Source organism: Tenrec ecaudatus, chromosome 16 (assembly GCF_050624435.1).
Source record: "Tenrec ecaudatus isolate mTenEca1 chromosome 16, mTenEca1.hap1, whole genome shotgun sequence".
In the NCBI taxonomy this organism is placed as follows: domain Eukaryota; kingdom Metazoa; phylum Chordata; class Mammalia; order Afrosoricida; family Tenrecidae; genus Tenrec; species Tenrec ecaudatus.
Window position 1 is genome coordinate 24,408,885 of NC_134545.1, and position 14,086 is coordinate 24,422,970.

Consider the following 14,086-nt stretch of genomic DNA (forward strand, 5'->3'; position numbering starts at 1 on the left):
GGCCTTGGACCAGTCCTGCAAGGCCCAGGCCCATGCTATGGCAACAGGTCTCCCTGAACGGGCCTGGCCAGGGAGGTTAGAAAGAACAGGGGTGCAGGTGGGGTCGTGGGCAAGGGAAGACACCCTAGCTGCCACGTGGGTTGTTGGAACCATTGTTTTCCCTCCTCCCTTGGCTGAGCCCCAAAGATGACTGACACAGGTATACAAGCAAAAATAGTTTATTTTAGAATGGAAGCCCCAAAACTGGGGGGCCCAGGATAAGGCCAAAGCAGCTGCCTAGAGTTGGCACAGACTAGCCCAACTCCCTGCAGGGAGCCCAGCAGTAAAGAAGCCCTTCCCAGACCCACCTCCCCTGGCTCCCCCTGCCCCCAACTAGGGGGGGGTGCCACCCCTAAGTCATCATCATGGTAACACGTTAAGGTTTTCCAAGCTGGCCACCCGTTTTGCTCAGAGTAGCTGATGCCCACCATCATGATGATGGCCAAGCACCCTTGCTGTGCCACACCGTCCAGTGGTGGAGGGGTCTGGATGGGCCATGGGAGGCAAGCTAGGGGCGGGCCTCTCTGGGAGTCCCAAGGCTGCCCTTCCAGGGGTGCCTCACCCTCCCTCGGCCCCAGTGGTTGGAGCTGCCTGCCCTCCACTTCTCCCTTGGCCACTGGCTGAAGTTGGGTCTAGGCTGGTGCTATTGCACATGGCCCAGAAGCTCTTCCACGTCTCAAAGGCCCTTGCCAGGCTGGTCCCTCCGCCACAACCCCCTGCGGGCAGCCCAGGAGGCCACACACTCACAGTGGTGGTAAAGGAACATTCCAGAGAGGGTGAGTGCAATGCCCATGTAGCTGGGGGCGCTGAGGTGGCTGCCAAACAGGAGCCGGGACAGGACGAGGTTGCCCACCACGGTGAGGTTACCCAGGACGTGGACAGTGAGGGCAGAGGTGAGGGCCAGCAGGGAGAAGCTGGCCAGGTTGTAGAGTACAGACAGGAAGCAGCTGAGCAGGATACAGGCCCAGAGGCGGGAGTCGGTGGGAGCGGGTGGCGAGGCCACGCCAGCCTCCAGCACCAGGGCCGCCCCTGCCAGCACACAGAAGCTGGGCACCGAGGTGGCGTACAACAGGGTCACTGCGTCCAGCTTCTCCTCCTGCAGCAGGCCACCTGTAACCAGGACAGTGGCCATCAGCACACAGCAGGTAGGTAAACCCCAGCGCGGCCGACGGGGGCACCCAGCACGGCCTCCCCTCCCAGGCTCACTGGCAGTTGGTGAAAGTCCCCTGCCTGCCGTTCTGCGCTACCAACACCAGGCCTCAGACCCTGGGGTAGTGCCCTGTGCCCACTCTGTACAAACCTTGACCGGGGCTCGTGTGAAGCCCTTAGCCTCTCTGAGCCTCAGTTTCCTCACTTGGAGAGTTAGGGAAAAACAAAACCTGACACAACCTTGGCGCTCAAAACATGGGTCTTCCTCACAGAGGCACAGGCTCGGAAGCCCACAGGTCCAGTTCTACACTATTGGGCCTATCCTATAGGGTCGTCCCTATAGGGCTTTCCACTCCTGTAGAGAGTCACGGTCTCCGAACCCCACAAGTGCAGTTCTCCCCCATAGGTCTAACCCCATCGGGTCTCCCCTATGGTCCTTTCCTATGAAGTTTCTATGCGGCTCACGGTGGGGAGAGAGAATAAGCCTGGAGGGACGGTGAGCCTGTGTTAGAGGAGGCTGGCGCGCAGCCCGAGGAGTGCCATCGTGGCACTGACTGGCACTACGGAGGGCGAGCAGGACTGGTTGGTGTTTAAACAAAAGCTCACTGCCATCCAGTCAGTGCCAACTCACAGTGACCCTGTAGGACAGGGCGGAGCTGCCCCAGTGAGTTTCCAAGACTGGAACTCTTTATTTCTTCTTTTTTTCCTTTTTAAATAATTTTTAGTGGGGGCTTATACAGCTCGTATCACAATCCATCCATCCATCCGTCGTGTCAAGCATATTTGTACATTGGTTGCCATCATTATTTTCAAAACATTTTCTTTCTACTTGAGCCCTTGGTATCAGCTCATTTGCCCCCTCCCCCACCCTTGGTAATGTATAAATTATTGTTTTTTCATGTCTTCCACTGGCCCATGTCTCCCTTCACCCACTTTTCTGTTGTCCATCCCCCTGGGAGAGGATTATATGTAGATCATTGTGATCGGTTCCCCCTTTCTCCCCCCACCTTCCCCTTATCCTCCTGGTATCGCTACTCTTATTAACTGGTCCTGAGGGGTTTCTCTGTCCTGGATTCCCTGTGTTTCCAGCTCTTATCAGTACCTGTGTACATGCTCTAGTTCTAGCCAGATTTGTAAGGTAGAATTGGGGTCATGATAGTGGGGGTGGGAGGAGGAAGCATTAAAGAACTAGAGGAAAGTTGTGTGTTTCATTGGTGCCATACTGTGTGCACCCTGACTGGCTTGTCCCTTCCTTGTGATCCTTCTCTATGGGGATGTCCAATGGCCTACAGACAGGCTTTGGGGCTCCACTCCGCCCTCCCCATCATTCACATCCATATGATTTATTGTTCTGGGTCTTTGATGCCCGATTCCAGATCCTATCGACACCTCATGATCACACAGGCTGGTGTGCTTCTTCCATGTGGACTTTGTTGCTTCTCAACTAGATGGCCACTTGTTTATCTTCAAGCCTTTAAGACCCCAAACACTATGCCTTTTGATAGCCGGGCACCATCAGCCAGGCACCACATTTGCTTATGCACCCATTTTGTCTTCAGTGATCGTGTCAGGAAGCTAAGCATCACAGCATGCCAGGTTATTAGAACAAAGTGTTCTTGTGTTGAGGAAGTACTTGAGTTGAGGCCCAATGTCCATCTGCTACCTTAATACTTAGCATATAAATATACATACATAGATCTATTTCCCTATAATTTTATATAAATATATTTACATATGTACATGCCTGTATTTAGACCTCTATAAATGTCCTTTGCCTCCTAGTTCTTTCCTCTATTTCCTTTTACTTTCCTACCGTCCCACTATCATGCTCAGCCTTTATTTGGGTTTCAGTAATTCCTTTCCATTACATTGCCCCCGATCAAGCCCCACCAGCAATCCTATGCCCTCCTCGCCATTGACTTTAGATCACTTGTTGTTCCCCTTTCCCTGGGCCAAGACTATAACTCTTAAGGGAGTAGAAAGCCCCGTCTTTCTCCCAAGGGGAGGCTGGTGGTTTCTAATTCCTGACCTTGCTGTTAGCAGCCCAAGGAGAAATCAACAGCAAAATAAAGAAAATGTAAAGGAAAACAGCAACAATTAAAACCCAATACTTGGAGTTGGTGTAAAGACTGAACTAAGGTAACAGGCAGAAACCCCTTAATTAAAAACTCCAAACTCAGGACCATCGAGTCACTTCCAAATCCTGGTGCCCCCATGGCTTCCAGAGCGGAACTGCTCCGGAAAGTTTTCTGGTTGTCATCTTTATGGAAGTAGATGACCAGTGCTTTCTTCCAAAGTGCTGCTCAGTGGGTTTGAACCAACAACCTTCAGCTTAGAAGCTGAGGGCAAGCTGCTTGCCTCCCCCTGGGAACCAATAACCTGCTTGTGGTGTTTTCCCGGCTTAAAGCCCTTCAGGCTGTCTGGGCCCTGAAGGAAAAAATGTCCTCATCCTCAGCCCAGCTCTCTAGGTCTGGCACCAACTGGCCCTAACCCACCAGAGTCCTGGTCATACCCACCAGGACTCTATGTCCCAGCTTCCTAGCACCACAGCAAGGACAGGCCAGCTCCTGCTCTGCCACTTCCTCTCCACGTGACCTTCCCATTAAAAAGAGGGTTTTAACATAAATAAATTGCTTGGAGCCCACATGGTGGGTCCCTCCGTCGCTTCCGTCATCTTTGACCACTGGGATGACAGGGGCACAAGAGAGGCATTGTTTGTGCTGGACAGCCACCAGCTGGCTGGGATAGCAGCATCTTTGGTGATTAACCTGGAAGATGATCAAGATGACTGCTGGTCTGAGAAGACAACTGCTAGCAAGTGTGTGTATGTATGTGTGTGCATATCTGGCCAGTTCTGAAAGGAAGTAGCCCCCCTGGCAGCACAGGTGGCTGGAGCTCAGGTGAGATGACTGCATTTACCATGATGGTTTGGGAGCCGCTCCAGGTTTTAGTGGCGAAGGGCGAGGCAGTGATCCCAACCTCCTCCCTGGGCCAGCACTCAGCACCGTCTCTGACACACACGTTCCCAGAAGCCACCGACAGGCCTGCTGACTCAGAGGCCATGCTTAGAATAGGACATTTTCTTTCTCTCTCGAATGCATTCTTATGTTCTGGCTTTGTTCTCTAGGCAACAGTCCCTCCGGCTGAAGCATTTCTAGAAATGAACAGAGAACGCCTCCTGGTAGCTCACATCCAAATTTAGCACCCTTACGAGCCACCGTGGCCTGTGCATTCAAGGACCCATCACAGGCAGGCCTCCCAGTTTCCAGGTGAACTTCACCTTTGGCGGATTCTACACCCTGCGGTGTCACCGGGCATGAAGGACCTCGCCTCCCCCAGCCCCTTACAACCTGCTCTGCAGCCCATTCAGCACCCCCACCCCTCCCTGCACCCCAGGGAAAGGACAGTGAGTCCTTGGGCAGGGGTGGCTCACCCCCAAGCCTGGCCCCCAAAGCCAGCTGCTGCCCTGCCTCCTCAGTAACCCTGCATTCCCCCGCCCCTCTGCTTTGAGCATCTGGAGTGACCCCTGCTGCATGCAGACACCCAGCTGGCTCTTCTCCATTCTCCCCCTTGCCATAGGCATGTGGCTCTGTGCCTCCAGAGCAGAGTGGCTGCAAGGCGGGGCACCATCCCGCCTTGCCTCCGTCTCCGGAGCATACAGTAAGCGGGTGTCGGCACTGCCCTCACAGGGGCATTGGAGGTGTCAGAGTCCCGAGGCAACTGTTCAAACTAGCAGTTGTCACGACTCACTCTGCTGGCCGATCCTGATGCCCTAGCCTGGCCTGTTTCCTGTTCCCTGATATCCTTCCAGGGTCTGGGGAAGAGCTGGCAAGATGTGGGTGGGGGTCGGGGTTTGCTGCTTTTACTGTACCGTTGTTATTAGCATCGTGCCCTGCCTGGTCGTCGTGGCAGCAGCCTTCCAGGGTCTCCCCAGGAAGAAGTAGGTGGCCCACCACACCCAGGTGCCACCGTGCACCCCCAAAACTAGCTTGAGAGGACAAGGATCAGGGGTGGGCCGGGTGAGGGGCAGGTGAGTACAGCTGAGAATAAGGCTCTCCCAGAAAGCAAACTGGCACCCCACTTCTCAGCCCTTCTACAGACAGGTACACCACCCCTTCTTGCTGGCCTGCAACTGAGAGCCCCGCTGGCCTGCAACTGGCCCAGGAAGGCAGGAAGCTGCTGGCTCTGCCCACAGCCTCCAGTACGCTCCTCTCAATGGAAGAGGTCACCCCCAGCTCCAGGGAACCCACTCTCAGGAAAGGAGCCAGATCAGTCATTTGTACTGTAGTCTGAATTTTACCCCGGTGCCTCTCCCAGAGCCTCTGGCTGTCCAAGCCTCCTCTTGTCCTAACCCCCTATCTTTCCCAGCTCCAGCCTATTCCTACCCACCTGCTGAGCTCCCATCTGGTAGGAGGAGTGGGGGATAAGGGGGGAGAGGGTGCTCCAGCTTCTAAGCTCTCTTCTTAGCAGCCCTGCTAGCCTGTCCATCCACGGTCAGAGCCAGAACGAAGCCACCATTTAAGGAGCATCCATCCTGTGCCAGGCCTCATGCAGGGGGCTAGGGCCTCCGAGATGCCCCACAGTCAGTCCCTGCCCTCTCAGTGCTCCTGTGTGTTGGGGATGGACAGGTAACAAAATGGCACCTGGAGCGTGGAAGCTGTGGGCGTTTAACGGAGGCATCCTAATGGACACACCTCAGGGGCCAGGCCCAGGGGACACTTGGAGAAGAGGAGGGAGCTGGCAGAGGCCACGAAGCAGTCCCTTGCCAGGCACCTGCTGTACCTTGCCTGAGTGCCAGCACCCTCCTGCCCGATGGGGCTGCCCAGGGCACCCTGCAAGTGACACCGGCCTTAGTTGGTGATCTGTGGGCCCCCAGTCCTGCCTGGGAGGGCCTCACCAGGTCAGGTTTCCCACTGCCAACTCATGCCCGAGCTCAGTTTCCAGTGCTCATGTAGCCTGAGGGCAAAAATAGAACTCGGCTTTGGCTCTGTCCAGGCTCTGGGAGGATGGGGAGAGGGCTCCAAAGATGGCAGGGCATTGGGCACAGGCCGCCTCTGACCGAGGCCGGCCCCCGTGCCCTTATGGTGACAGGATCTCAGCTGAGCGGAGGGACACAAAGATGCCCCTCTATTGACTGGACAAACGAGGGGATAGACCAGAACAAGATCCAGCCTGCCTGAGGTTGCCCAGCAAGCGTAAGCAAGAGTGGTGCCTGGAACCCAGGCCTCCCCACGCCAAGTGGGTGCCTTGGCCTCCTCCACGTCTCCACTGGGCTGAGGAAGAGACAGGTGAGTTCTGGCTGGACTCAGAAGGTTCTCAACAGGGAGGCAGAAAGGTAGCCTCCACTCTCAGGCTGCGAGATTTAGCAGGTGCCGGCCTGGAAGTGCGGGAAAACGAGGAGGCTTTCTCCCACCAAGAGTTACAGTCTTGGAAAACCACAGAGACAGTTCTGCCCTGTGGGACAGGGTCACCAAGAGTCTGTGCAATCAGAAGGTGAGAGCACAGTGGCACAGTGGTGAGTGGGTTTGGTTTGGGGTTTGAGGCTGGAACTCGATCCCACCCTCTGCCGGGCCCTTACCTGCCCTTTCAATCAGCACTGGGCTCCAGCATCACACAGACCAAGTCTGAGTGGCCAGGAGCCACGTGCACCTAGGCAAATCACAGGACCTCTTTAGGTCTCCTGTGGGTGGGTTCCAGCATCCGTAAAGCAGAGCCCAGCATGGACGGGGCCTGCTGTGCCAGAGCCTCCCAGAAAGCATCAGCCGGTACCAGACTGAACCGAAGCCTCGCCTCCCAAAGCCCAATCAAAGGCCTCGCCCTCTTCCTCTCTCCCTGCTGCACACCCAGGGCAGCCCATCACAGCATGGAGTCAACTGCTGGCGGCTCACTCGACACAGGGCCCAGGCAAGTCTCCCAGCTCTCAGAAACGGGCCAACACAATACCTGCCCCAGTCAGGGTGCAGTGCGGGAAGCCAGTGACCCGAGCACAAGACACGGATCTGGTGGCTATTATTAAATACAGGGTGGGCCTCCAGGAGGAGCCCAGGTGGCACAGTGGTTAAAGCACTGTGGCTGACCAAAAGCTGTGCACAGATTGAACCCAGGAGCTGCTCATCTGTACTGATTACCAGCTTTGTAAGCCCTGTCAAAACCCATTGTTCTGGTGGGGGGTGGCCTCAAGATATTACGTTTAACACTTGCAACCGTCTGAGCTTCTATTGCTATCTCTTCCAAAGCCACGAGCCTCTATTTCCTCATCTGTAAAATGGGCTCACACCAGCCTGCCCCACCTCCCCAGCCAGGGCCCCAGCACTCACTCTGCTGGACGGACTTGAGGCCTCGGAGGCAGGTGGCGGCCAGCAGGAAGCCGCAGCCAGCCGGGGGTGCGCGGAGCTCTCCAGCCAGGCTGCAGGCAGCCCCCAGGCAGAGCGGGCCCATGGCTACGAACTGCAGCGGGTGGTGGCGACGGCCGAGCAGCAGCGCAGACAGAACCAAGGTGAACAGCGGTGTGATGGTGGTGGCCAGCTGGGCCAGGTCCAGAGGTACGGCGCTCAGGCCCACGTTGCCGCAGGCCATGGAGGCTCCGAAGGTGAGGCTGAGCAGCAGCACCCGGCGTCGGGTGCGGCCGGGCAAGGGGCGCCGTGCTGCCCAGCGGCATGCCAGCGCTGCCGCAAGCATGTGCAGCGCCGAGAGCAGCAGGGGCCGCCCGAAGCCGTGCACTGTGAAGATCCACTTGTTGAGGCTTGACATGCTGGCTCCCGCCAGGAGCCACACCAGTGCCGCCAGGGCCACCCGGGCCCGGCCTGGCCGCCTGAGGGCCTGGGGGATCCCGAGTGTCCACTCGGGGGGCTCAGCCACCCGGGCACCATCACCTCCTAACGCTGCTTCAGCCGAGGTCATCCTGCCATCGTGGTGCTCCAGGGGACAGCGGCACATCGGCACCCGAGGGGCCGCAGCGGAGGGCGGGCCCCCCAGGGAGGCGCTCTGGGACCCCAGGGGGCCCCCCTGCGGGCCAGGCCCAGTCCAGGTTCCGCGGGCCCCGTGCCCCGCCTCTGGCGGGTGAAGGCACCCCTTCCTGGGTCAGGCTGGGCCAATCAAGGTCGAGATGCTGTGCGGATGGTTTTCGAGCTCCAACCGGGAAAGCTGAGGTCTGGCCTGCGGTGCCCAGGACCGTGCGACTGGGCTACCAGGGAGGGCAGCTCTGCCCTGTGCCAGGCGAAGCCTCCGCTCTTCTCACGCCTAGTGCCCACGCTGCGCTCTCCGGGGGAAAAGATACATCGTGCTTTTCTCTCTTCGGGCCCCAGGCCGTTAGGATGGGCACCTCTTGCGTGCCCGGGCAGGGCGCTCCGGACTCCGGGCTCCCGTGCCTGGATGCCCGGGCTCTGGGCTCGCTGTCTCCGATAGCGTCCAGGCCGCGCAGCTGACACCCGGCCTGCTGCTGCCACACGGGGGGGAAAGGGGGGGCTGTACGCGGCGGCGGGATCGGCTGCCTCCGGCTCGGCTTGCGCTCCCGATCCGGCTCCGGCGTCGGCTCCGGCTGCGGATGCCTCGGGTTCGGGGCGCTCCCGCTGAGGATGCTACTCTGGCGGCTGCTTCCGCCCGGCTCCAGCCCGGCGCCGCGGGCGTGGCCCCGGTGGTGTGGGCCCCGCCCCGGCCCCGCCCCGGCCCCGCCCCTAGAGCGGGAGACCGCGCGGGTGGGCGGGCCGAACAGACCTGGCCCCGCCCCTCGCCTGGTATTCCCTCCCTGGTCCTCCGCCCGCGCATCTGCGCATTATACCCCCTGCAGCCGCGATGGGCAGCCTCTCCTTCCCCTAGCCCCGCCGAGGCGGGGTGCAGGCTCAGGTTCCCTGATAGGGACCAACATAAGGTGGGAAACCCAGTGGGAGCGAGCCCCCCGCACTGTCTTCACGGATGGGGTGGGACCCCGCGGAGGACGCCGAGTTCATCCTCCCAGGATGAGGCTCGGGCTCTTCCGGTCGGTCGATGGCCGTGGGACTTTGGCATCCAGCAGAACCGGGCCTCTCCGTCGCCACTCCTTAGCCCCTGCTTCCTCTCCCCCGAGTCCAGGGCGGCGGCCCCTCTGACCGCAGGGCAAAGCTGAATCACCGGGGCAACCCACAGCTGCGGAAGCAGGGCAGGGCCTGTATCCATCTCCAGGACCAGCCTGCCCCCGGTACTCGGAGCAGAGTCATAGTGGGTTTCCTGACGTCCACCCTCGGGCCACAGTCTTGGCAGGACATAGAGTCCTGAGCTGGCGTTGGAACGGCTTGCCGTCCAGCTCCTGCCTGGCCTTGGCTATCCCATAGGAACAATGGGTATTCGCTGAAGTCCCACCCGCTGCCCACTCAGGGCACCCCTATAGAGGATTACCCAGGCTGTAACTCTGCGGAAGCAGACAACCTCCGCTTAACCCCCTCTGATCAGCTGGAGGGTTTAACTCCCTGCCATCTTTGCGGTTAACGGTCCAACGCCTGGCCCCTATGCCACCCGGGCTCAATCCTCTGAGCTCAGGGAGACATAAAAAATGCTGGCCAGAGCGAGGCGAGCCGAGCTGCCTTCCGGGCCCTGTCTCGGTCTCTATCGTGGGCCCAATGCCCACTGCAAGCCGTCTTGACAGCTGGCTGCCTTGCCCGCCCAGTGTGGGATTTCCCAGTAGGCAAGGTTAAACACGAGTGTAGTGATCAGTTTCACAGATATGACGAAGCCGTAAGTGAAAATGTTCACTATAAGCCCATGCCGATTTTGCTTATTGGGGAAGCCACCCTGCTCCTGCCCCACCAGCAAGTCCTAATGACAGCTACCTGCCTGCAGGTATGGGCCTTTTAGCACGGCCCACAGCACCCTCTGGTGGTCCTGGCTCAGAACGGCTGCATGCACCCCCGCAGACCAAACCTCGAACCGAACTTACAACGGCGGACTAATCGGGCAGGGTCGACCTTCCCCTGTGAGTTTCCAAGACTGTCACTCTTTCTGGGAGTAGAAAGCTTCACAATCAGTGTTAAGTTTAAGCCCATTGTGGTAGTCAGCGTGGCAATCCAGCTCATTGAGAGTCTTTCTCTGTTTTCAATGATCCTTGACCAAGCACGATGCGCTTCTGTAGGGACTGGTGTCTCCTGATAACATGTCCAAAGCACGTGAGCGCAGGCTTATGGCACTTTCCATATCCTTCACCAAATCCATACTATGCGAATGCATCCATTATTTTGCAATCTTCCTTATTAGTCATTGTCCAACTTTCATATACGTCTGAGGAGACTGAAAAGACCACGACTTGGGTCAGGGCTTAGTCCTTAAAATAACATCTTTGCTCTTCAACTCTTTAAAGGGGTCTTGGGCAGCAGATTCGCCCTATGCAAATGTTTGATCTCTTGACGGCTGCTTCCATGAGCACTGAGGATGGAGCCAAGCAAGATGAAATCCTTGGCGACTTCTATCTTTTCTCCATTTATCAGATGTTGGCTGTTGGTCCGGTTGTGAGGATGTGGGGTTTGTTTATATTGAGTCGGATCCATACTGAAGGCTGCAGCCCTTGATGTTCATCAGCAGGTGCTTCGAGTCCTCCTCGCTCTCAGCAAGCTAGGCTGTGTCATCTGCATATCACAGATTGTTAATTAGCCTGCCTCCGACCCTGATGCCCCGCCCTTCTTCATATAATCCAACTTCTCAGGTTATCTGCTCACAGATTGAATAAATATGGTGACAGGATACCACCTGAAGGCACAACTTTCCTGACTTTAAACCATGCAGTATCTCCTTTTTCTGTCCAAAATCTGCCCCTTGGTCTATGTTCAAGCTCCACACGAGTAAACATGGAAGCGTCCTGGAATTCCCGTTTTTTGCAACGTTATCCGTCGTTTGGGATGATCCACACAGTGGAATGCCAATAAAACACAAGCAAACATTTTTTTGAACTCTGCTTTCAGCCAAGATATGCTTTGTTCTACATTCTCTTCTGAATCTGGCTTGCATTTCTGACGGCTCCATTATTGATGTGCTGGGACCATTTCTTAATTTTCTTGAGCAAAATTTTACTTGTGGTGTTGGATAATTTCCGATTTCTGTTGGGTCACCTTTCTTGAAAATGGACCCCAAAATGTGCATCACTTTTTTGTCTGTGGGCCAGGAAGCTGCCTTCCAAGGTTGTTGGGTTTTTTTGCATGGATGGTTGAGTACTTACAACACTACATCAGTTTGTTGAAACATTTCAGTTGGTATTCCATCAATTTCCTGGAGCCTTGTTTCTCACAAACACCTTCAGGGCAGCTTGGAATTCTTCCTTCAATACCATTGACTACCTCTTGAAATGGACGACTGTCTACCAGTTCTTTTTGGCGTCATGGCTCTGACTTTGTGGATTTCTTTTATCTTCCGTTGATGCTTTCTGTATTAATATTTTCCCTCAACTTAAACTCACTGCCACAACTTCAATCCGTCTATTCCAATTCATAGTGAGCCTGCAGGGCAAAGTAGAAGTGCCCCTGTAGGGTTTGTTCCTGATACTGCAACACTGTGCTCGTGTAGGAAGCCTGGCTTTTTCCCTTTGAAGCAGCCAGTGGCTTCCAATGGCTGATCTTGTGGTTAACAGCGCTATGGGAAAAACTCAAGCGTATGAGTGGTTTCGTCATTTCCGAAAAGGTGAAATGTTGAATGATGACAAACCTCATCCTGGACATCCATCAATTTCCTGAATTGATGAAAATGTGGACTAGTAGTGCATTTGGTGTTCGTTCCACTAGGTCAGACCATTAATCAAGCTTTCTATTTTGAGATTCTGAAAAGATACCGTAACAGTGTGCAGCCAAAAAGGGTCTGATTTGTGGCAGATCGGGGACTGGTTCTGCCACCACGACAATGCACCTGCTCACACAGCCATCTCAGTGCACTAGTTTTGGGGCAAAGAAGAAACAGCATGTCTCTCTTGCCCCTAGCAGTTTACTCCCCTGACCCTGCTCCGTGCGACTTCTTTTTGTTTCCGAGAATGAAGAGGGACACAAAGACAATTATTTGACCAGGTAGAAGAAGAAAAAACAAACAAAAAACGAGGGAGGTGTTGTCAGACATCCAAACAGATGAGTTTGAAAAATGTTTCCAAGAATGAAATAGCCAAAAAAAAGAATGAAATAGCAGATTTGACAGATTATTAAGTGTAATGGAGAGTACGTTGAAGATGATAAGATTGTTGTGTAAAAGAAATCTTTCAAATACATAGCTTTAAAAAATAATTCTGTTTTTTTGGGGGGTACTCCCTCATACAATGTTATTGATGTCATCCCATAACTCAGCTGGTCTTTGGTCATTAGTGTTCAATGAGTCAAATGTGTTCTTCAGGTGGTTTCTAAATTCATGTGTGATGCACCTAAGATCATCTTTTGATTTTTACAGACTTCAATTCTCTCTTTAAAAAAAATTTTTTTTCAGACTTTAATTCTCTTTAGGCTCAACTTCAACTTGCAACTGGCCTTGTTTTGACTGATGACATTGTTTCTCCGTTGTCCCTTCCCAGAGACATAGTAACCTTTGAAATAGCTTTATTGGCATGTACGTCACATATCATAGAACTTAATCTAAGAAGATTTGTATACACATCACCTCAATCAATTACAGAACATCTTTTTTTTTCTCAGACTCCTTAACTCCCATCTCCCTCACCCCCTTGCTGTGCCCGTCTCTGTAGATCTACCTATCCTAGATTTCATTTACAGAAAGTCATACAAAACAAAGCCACACAAAGCAAACAAGCAACAAACCCAATAACAATGACTAGACAAAACCCAGAAAAACCTCAAAGAGAAAGCAGAAAATGAGTTAATAAAAAAGAGATCAAATGAGAGGATGACCTTTTTAACCTAACTTGATCCTGGTGTATTTCAGCTGGGGATGCCCACGGGAGCGGTCACCATTGACGGCAATGTAGAAGATGACCTGTAGTAAAGATTCATTGATCTTGAGAAACTTGATGATACAATATTCAGCTGCCTTTCTACCCCAAAGCCATATTTCCCAATTCTTTCATTCCTTTGCATGCTAATAGCTGGTAGTGATCAATGCATCTTGATTGTACATTTGGTCGATGTCAGATTGAAGACATTAGTAGAATTCTTTAGTTTCCTCATCCAGGGTTTAGTAGATGATGCATAAACTTGACGGACCAGTCCTCCTTGTGGGCATTATCCTGTCACATAGCGCATTCACGATCTTTATTTTTTTAAATCACTTTATTGGGGGCTCTTACAGCTCTTATCACAATCCATCCATACGTCATGTCAAGCACATTTGAACATTTGTTGCCATCATTTTGGAAACATTTGCTTTCTACTTGAGCCCTTCCCTGATGAATCCTTGGCAATTTATAAATTATTTTTTTCATGTTTTATACCAACCGGTCTCCTTTCACCCACTTTTAAGTTGCCCATCCCCCAGGGAGGGAATTATATGCCGATCATTCTGATCGGTTGCCCTTTCTACCTCCACTTCCCCCTCCCCCACCCTCCTGGTATCCCTATTCGTATTGGTCCTGAGCGGTTTATCTGTTCTGGATTCCCTGTGTTTCAAGTTCTTATCTGTACCAGTGTACACGCTCTGGTCTAGCCAGATTTGTAAGGTAGAATTGGGATCATGATAGTGGGGAGGGGAGGGGAAGAAGCATTCAAGAACTAGAGGAAAGTTGTGTGCTTCGTTGGTGCTACACTGCACCTGACTTTGCTTATCTCTTCCTTGTGACCCTTCTGTGAGGGGATGTCCAATGGCCTTCAGATGGGATTTGGGTCTCCACTCCGCATTCCCCCTCATTCACAATGATATGATTTTTTTGTTCTGGGTCTTTGATGCCTGATACCTGATCCCATCAACACCTCATGATCACACAGTCTGGTGTGCTTCTTCCATGTGGGCTTTGTTG

At 54.0% G+C, this 14,086-nt stretch overlaps 1 protein-coding gene across 1 annotated transcript; it reads right to left on the reverse strand.

The window, feature by feature from the left end:
* Positions 1–202: 202 nt before the first annotated feature.
* On the reverse strand, positions 203–8,805 carry SLC35E4 (solute carrier family 35 member E4). The gene is made up of 2 exons (XM_075534168.1): positions 7,506–8,805; positions 203–1,149 (listed from the first exon to the last, which is right to left on the reverse strand). Exons 1-2 carry the CDS (start codon positions 8,122–8,124, stop codon positions 716–718), a joined length of 1,053 nt encoding a protein of 350 aa, XP_075390283.1. The 5' UTR covers positions 8,125–8,805; the 3' UTR covers positions 203–715.
* Between the last annotated feature and the right edge of the window lie 5,281 nt (positions 8,806–14,086).

Bases quoted from the DNA above. Each gene is read 5' to 3' on its own strand.
- SLC35E4 (XM_075534168.1), bottom strand. From the start codon at position 8,124: ATGTGCCGCTGTCCCCTGGAGCACCACGATGGCAGGATGACCTCGGCT. The intron at 1,150-7,505 runs GTGAGTGCTGGG...TCCTGGTTACAG, and splicing joins CCTCAAGTCCGTCCAGCAGA to GTGGCCTGCTGCAGGAGGAG.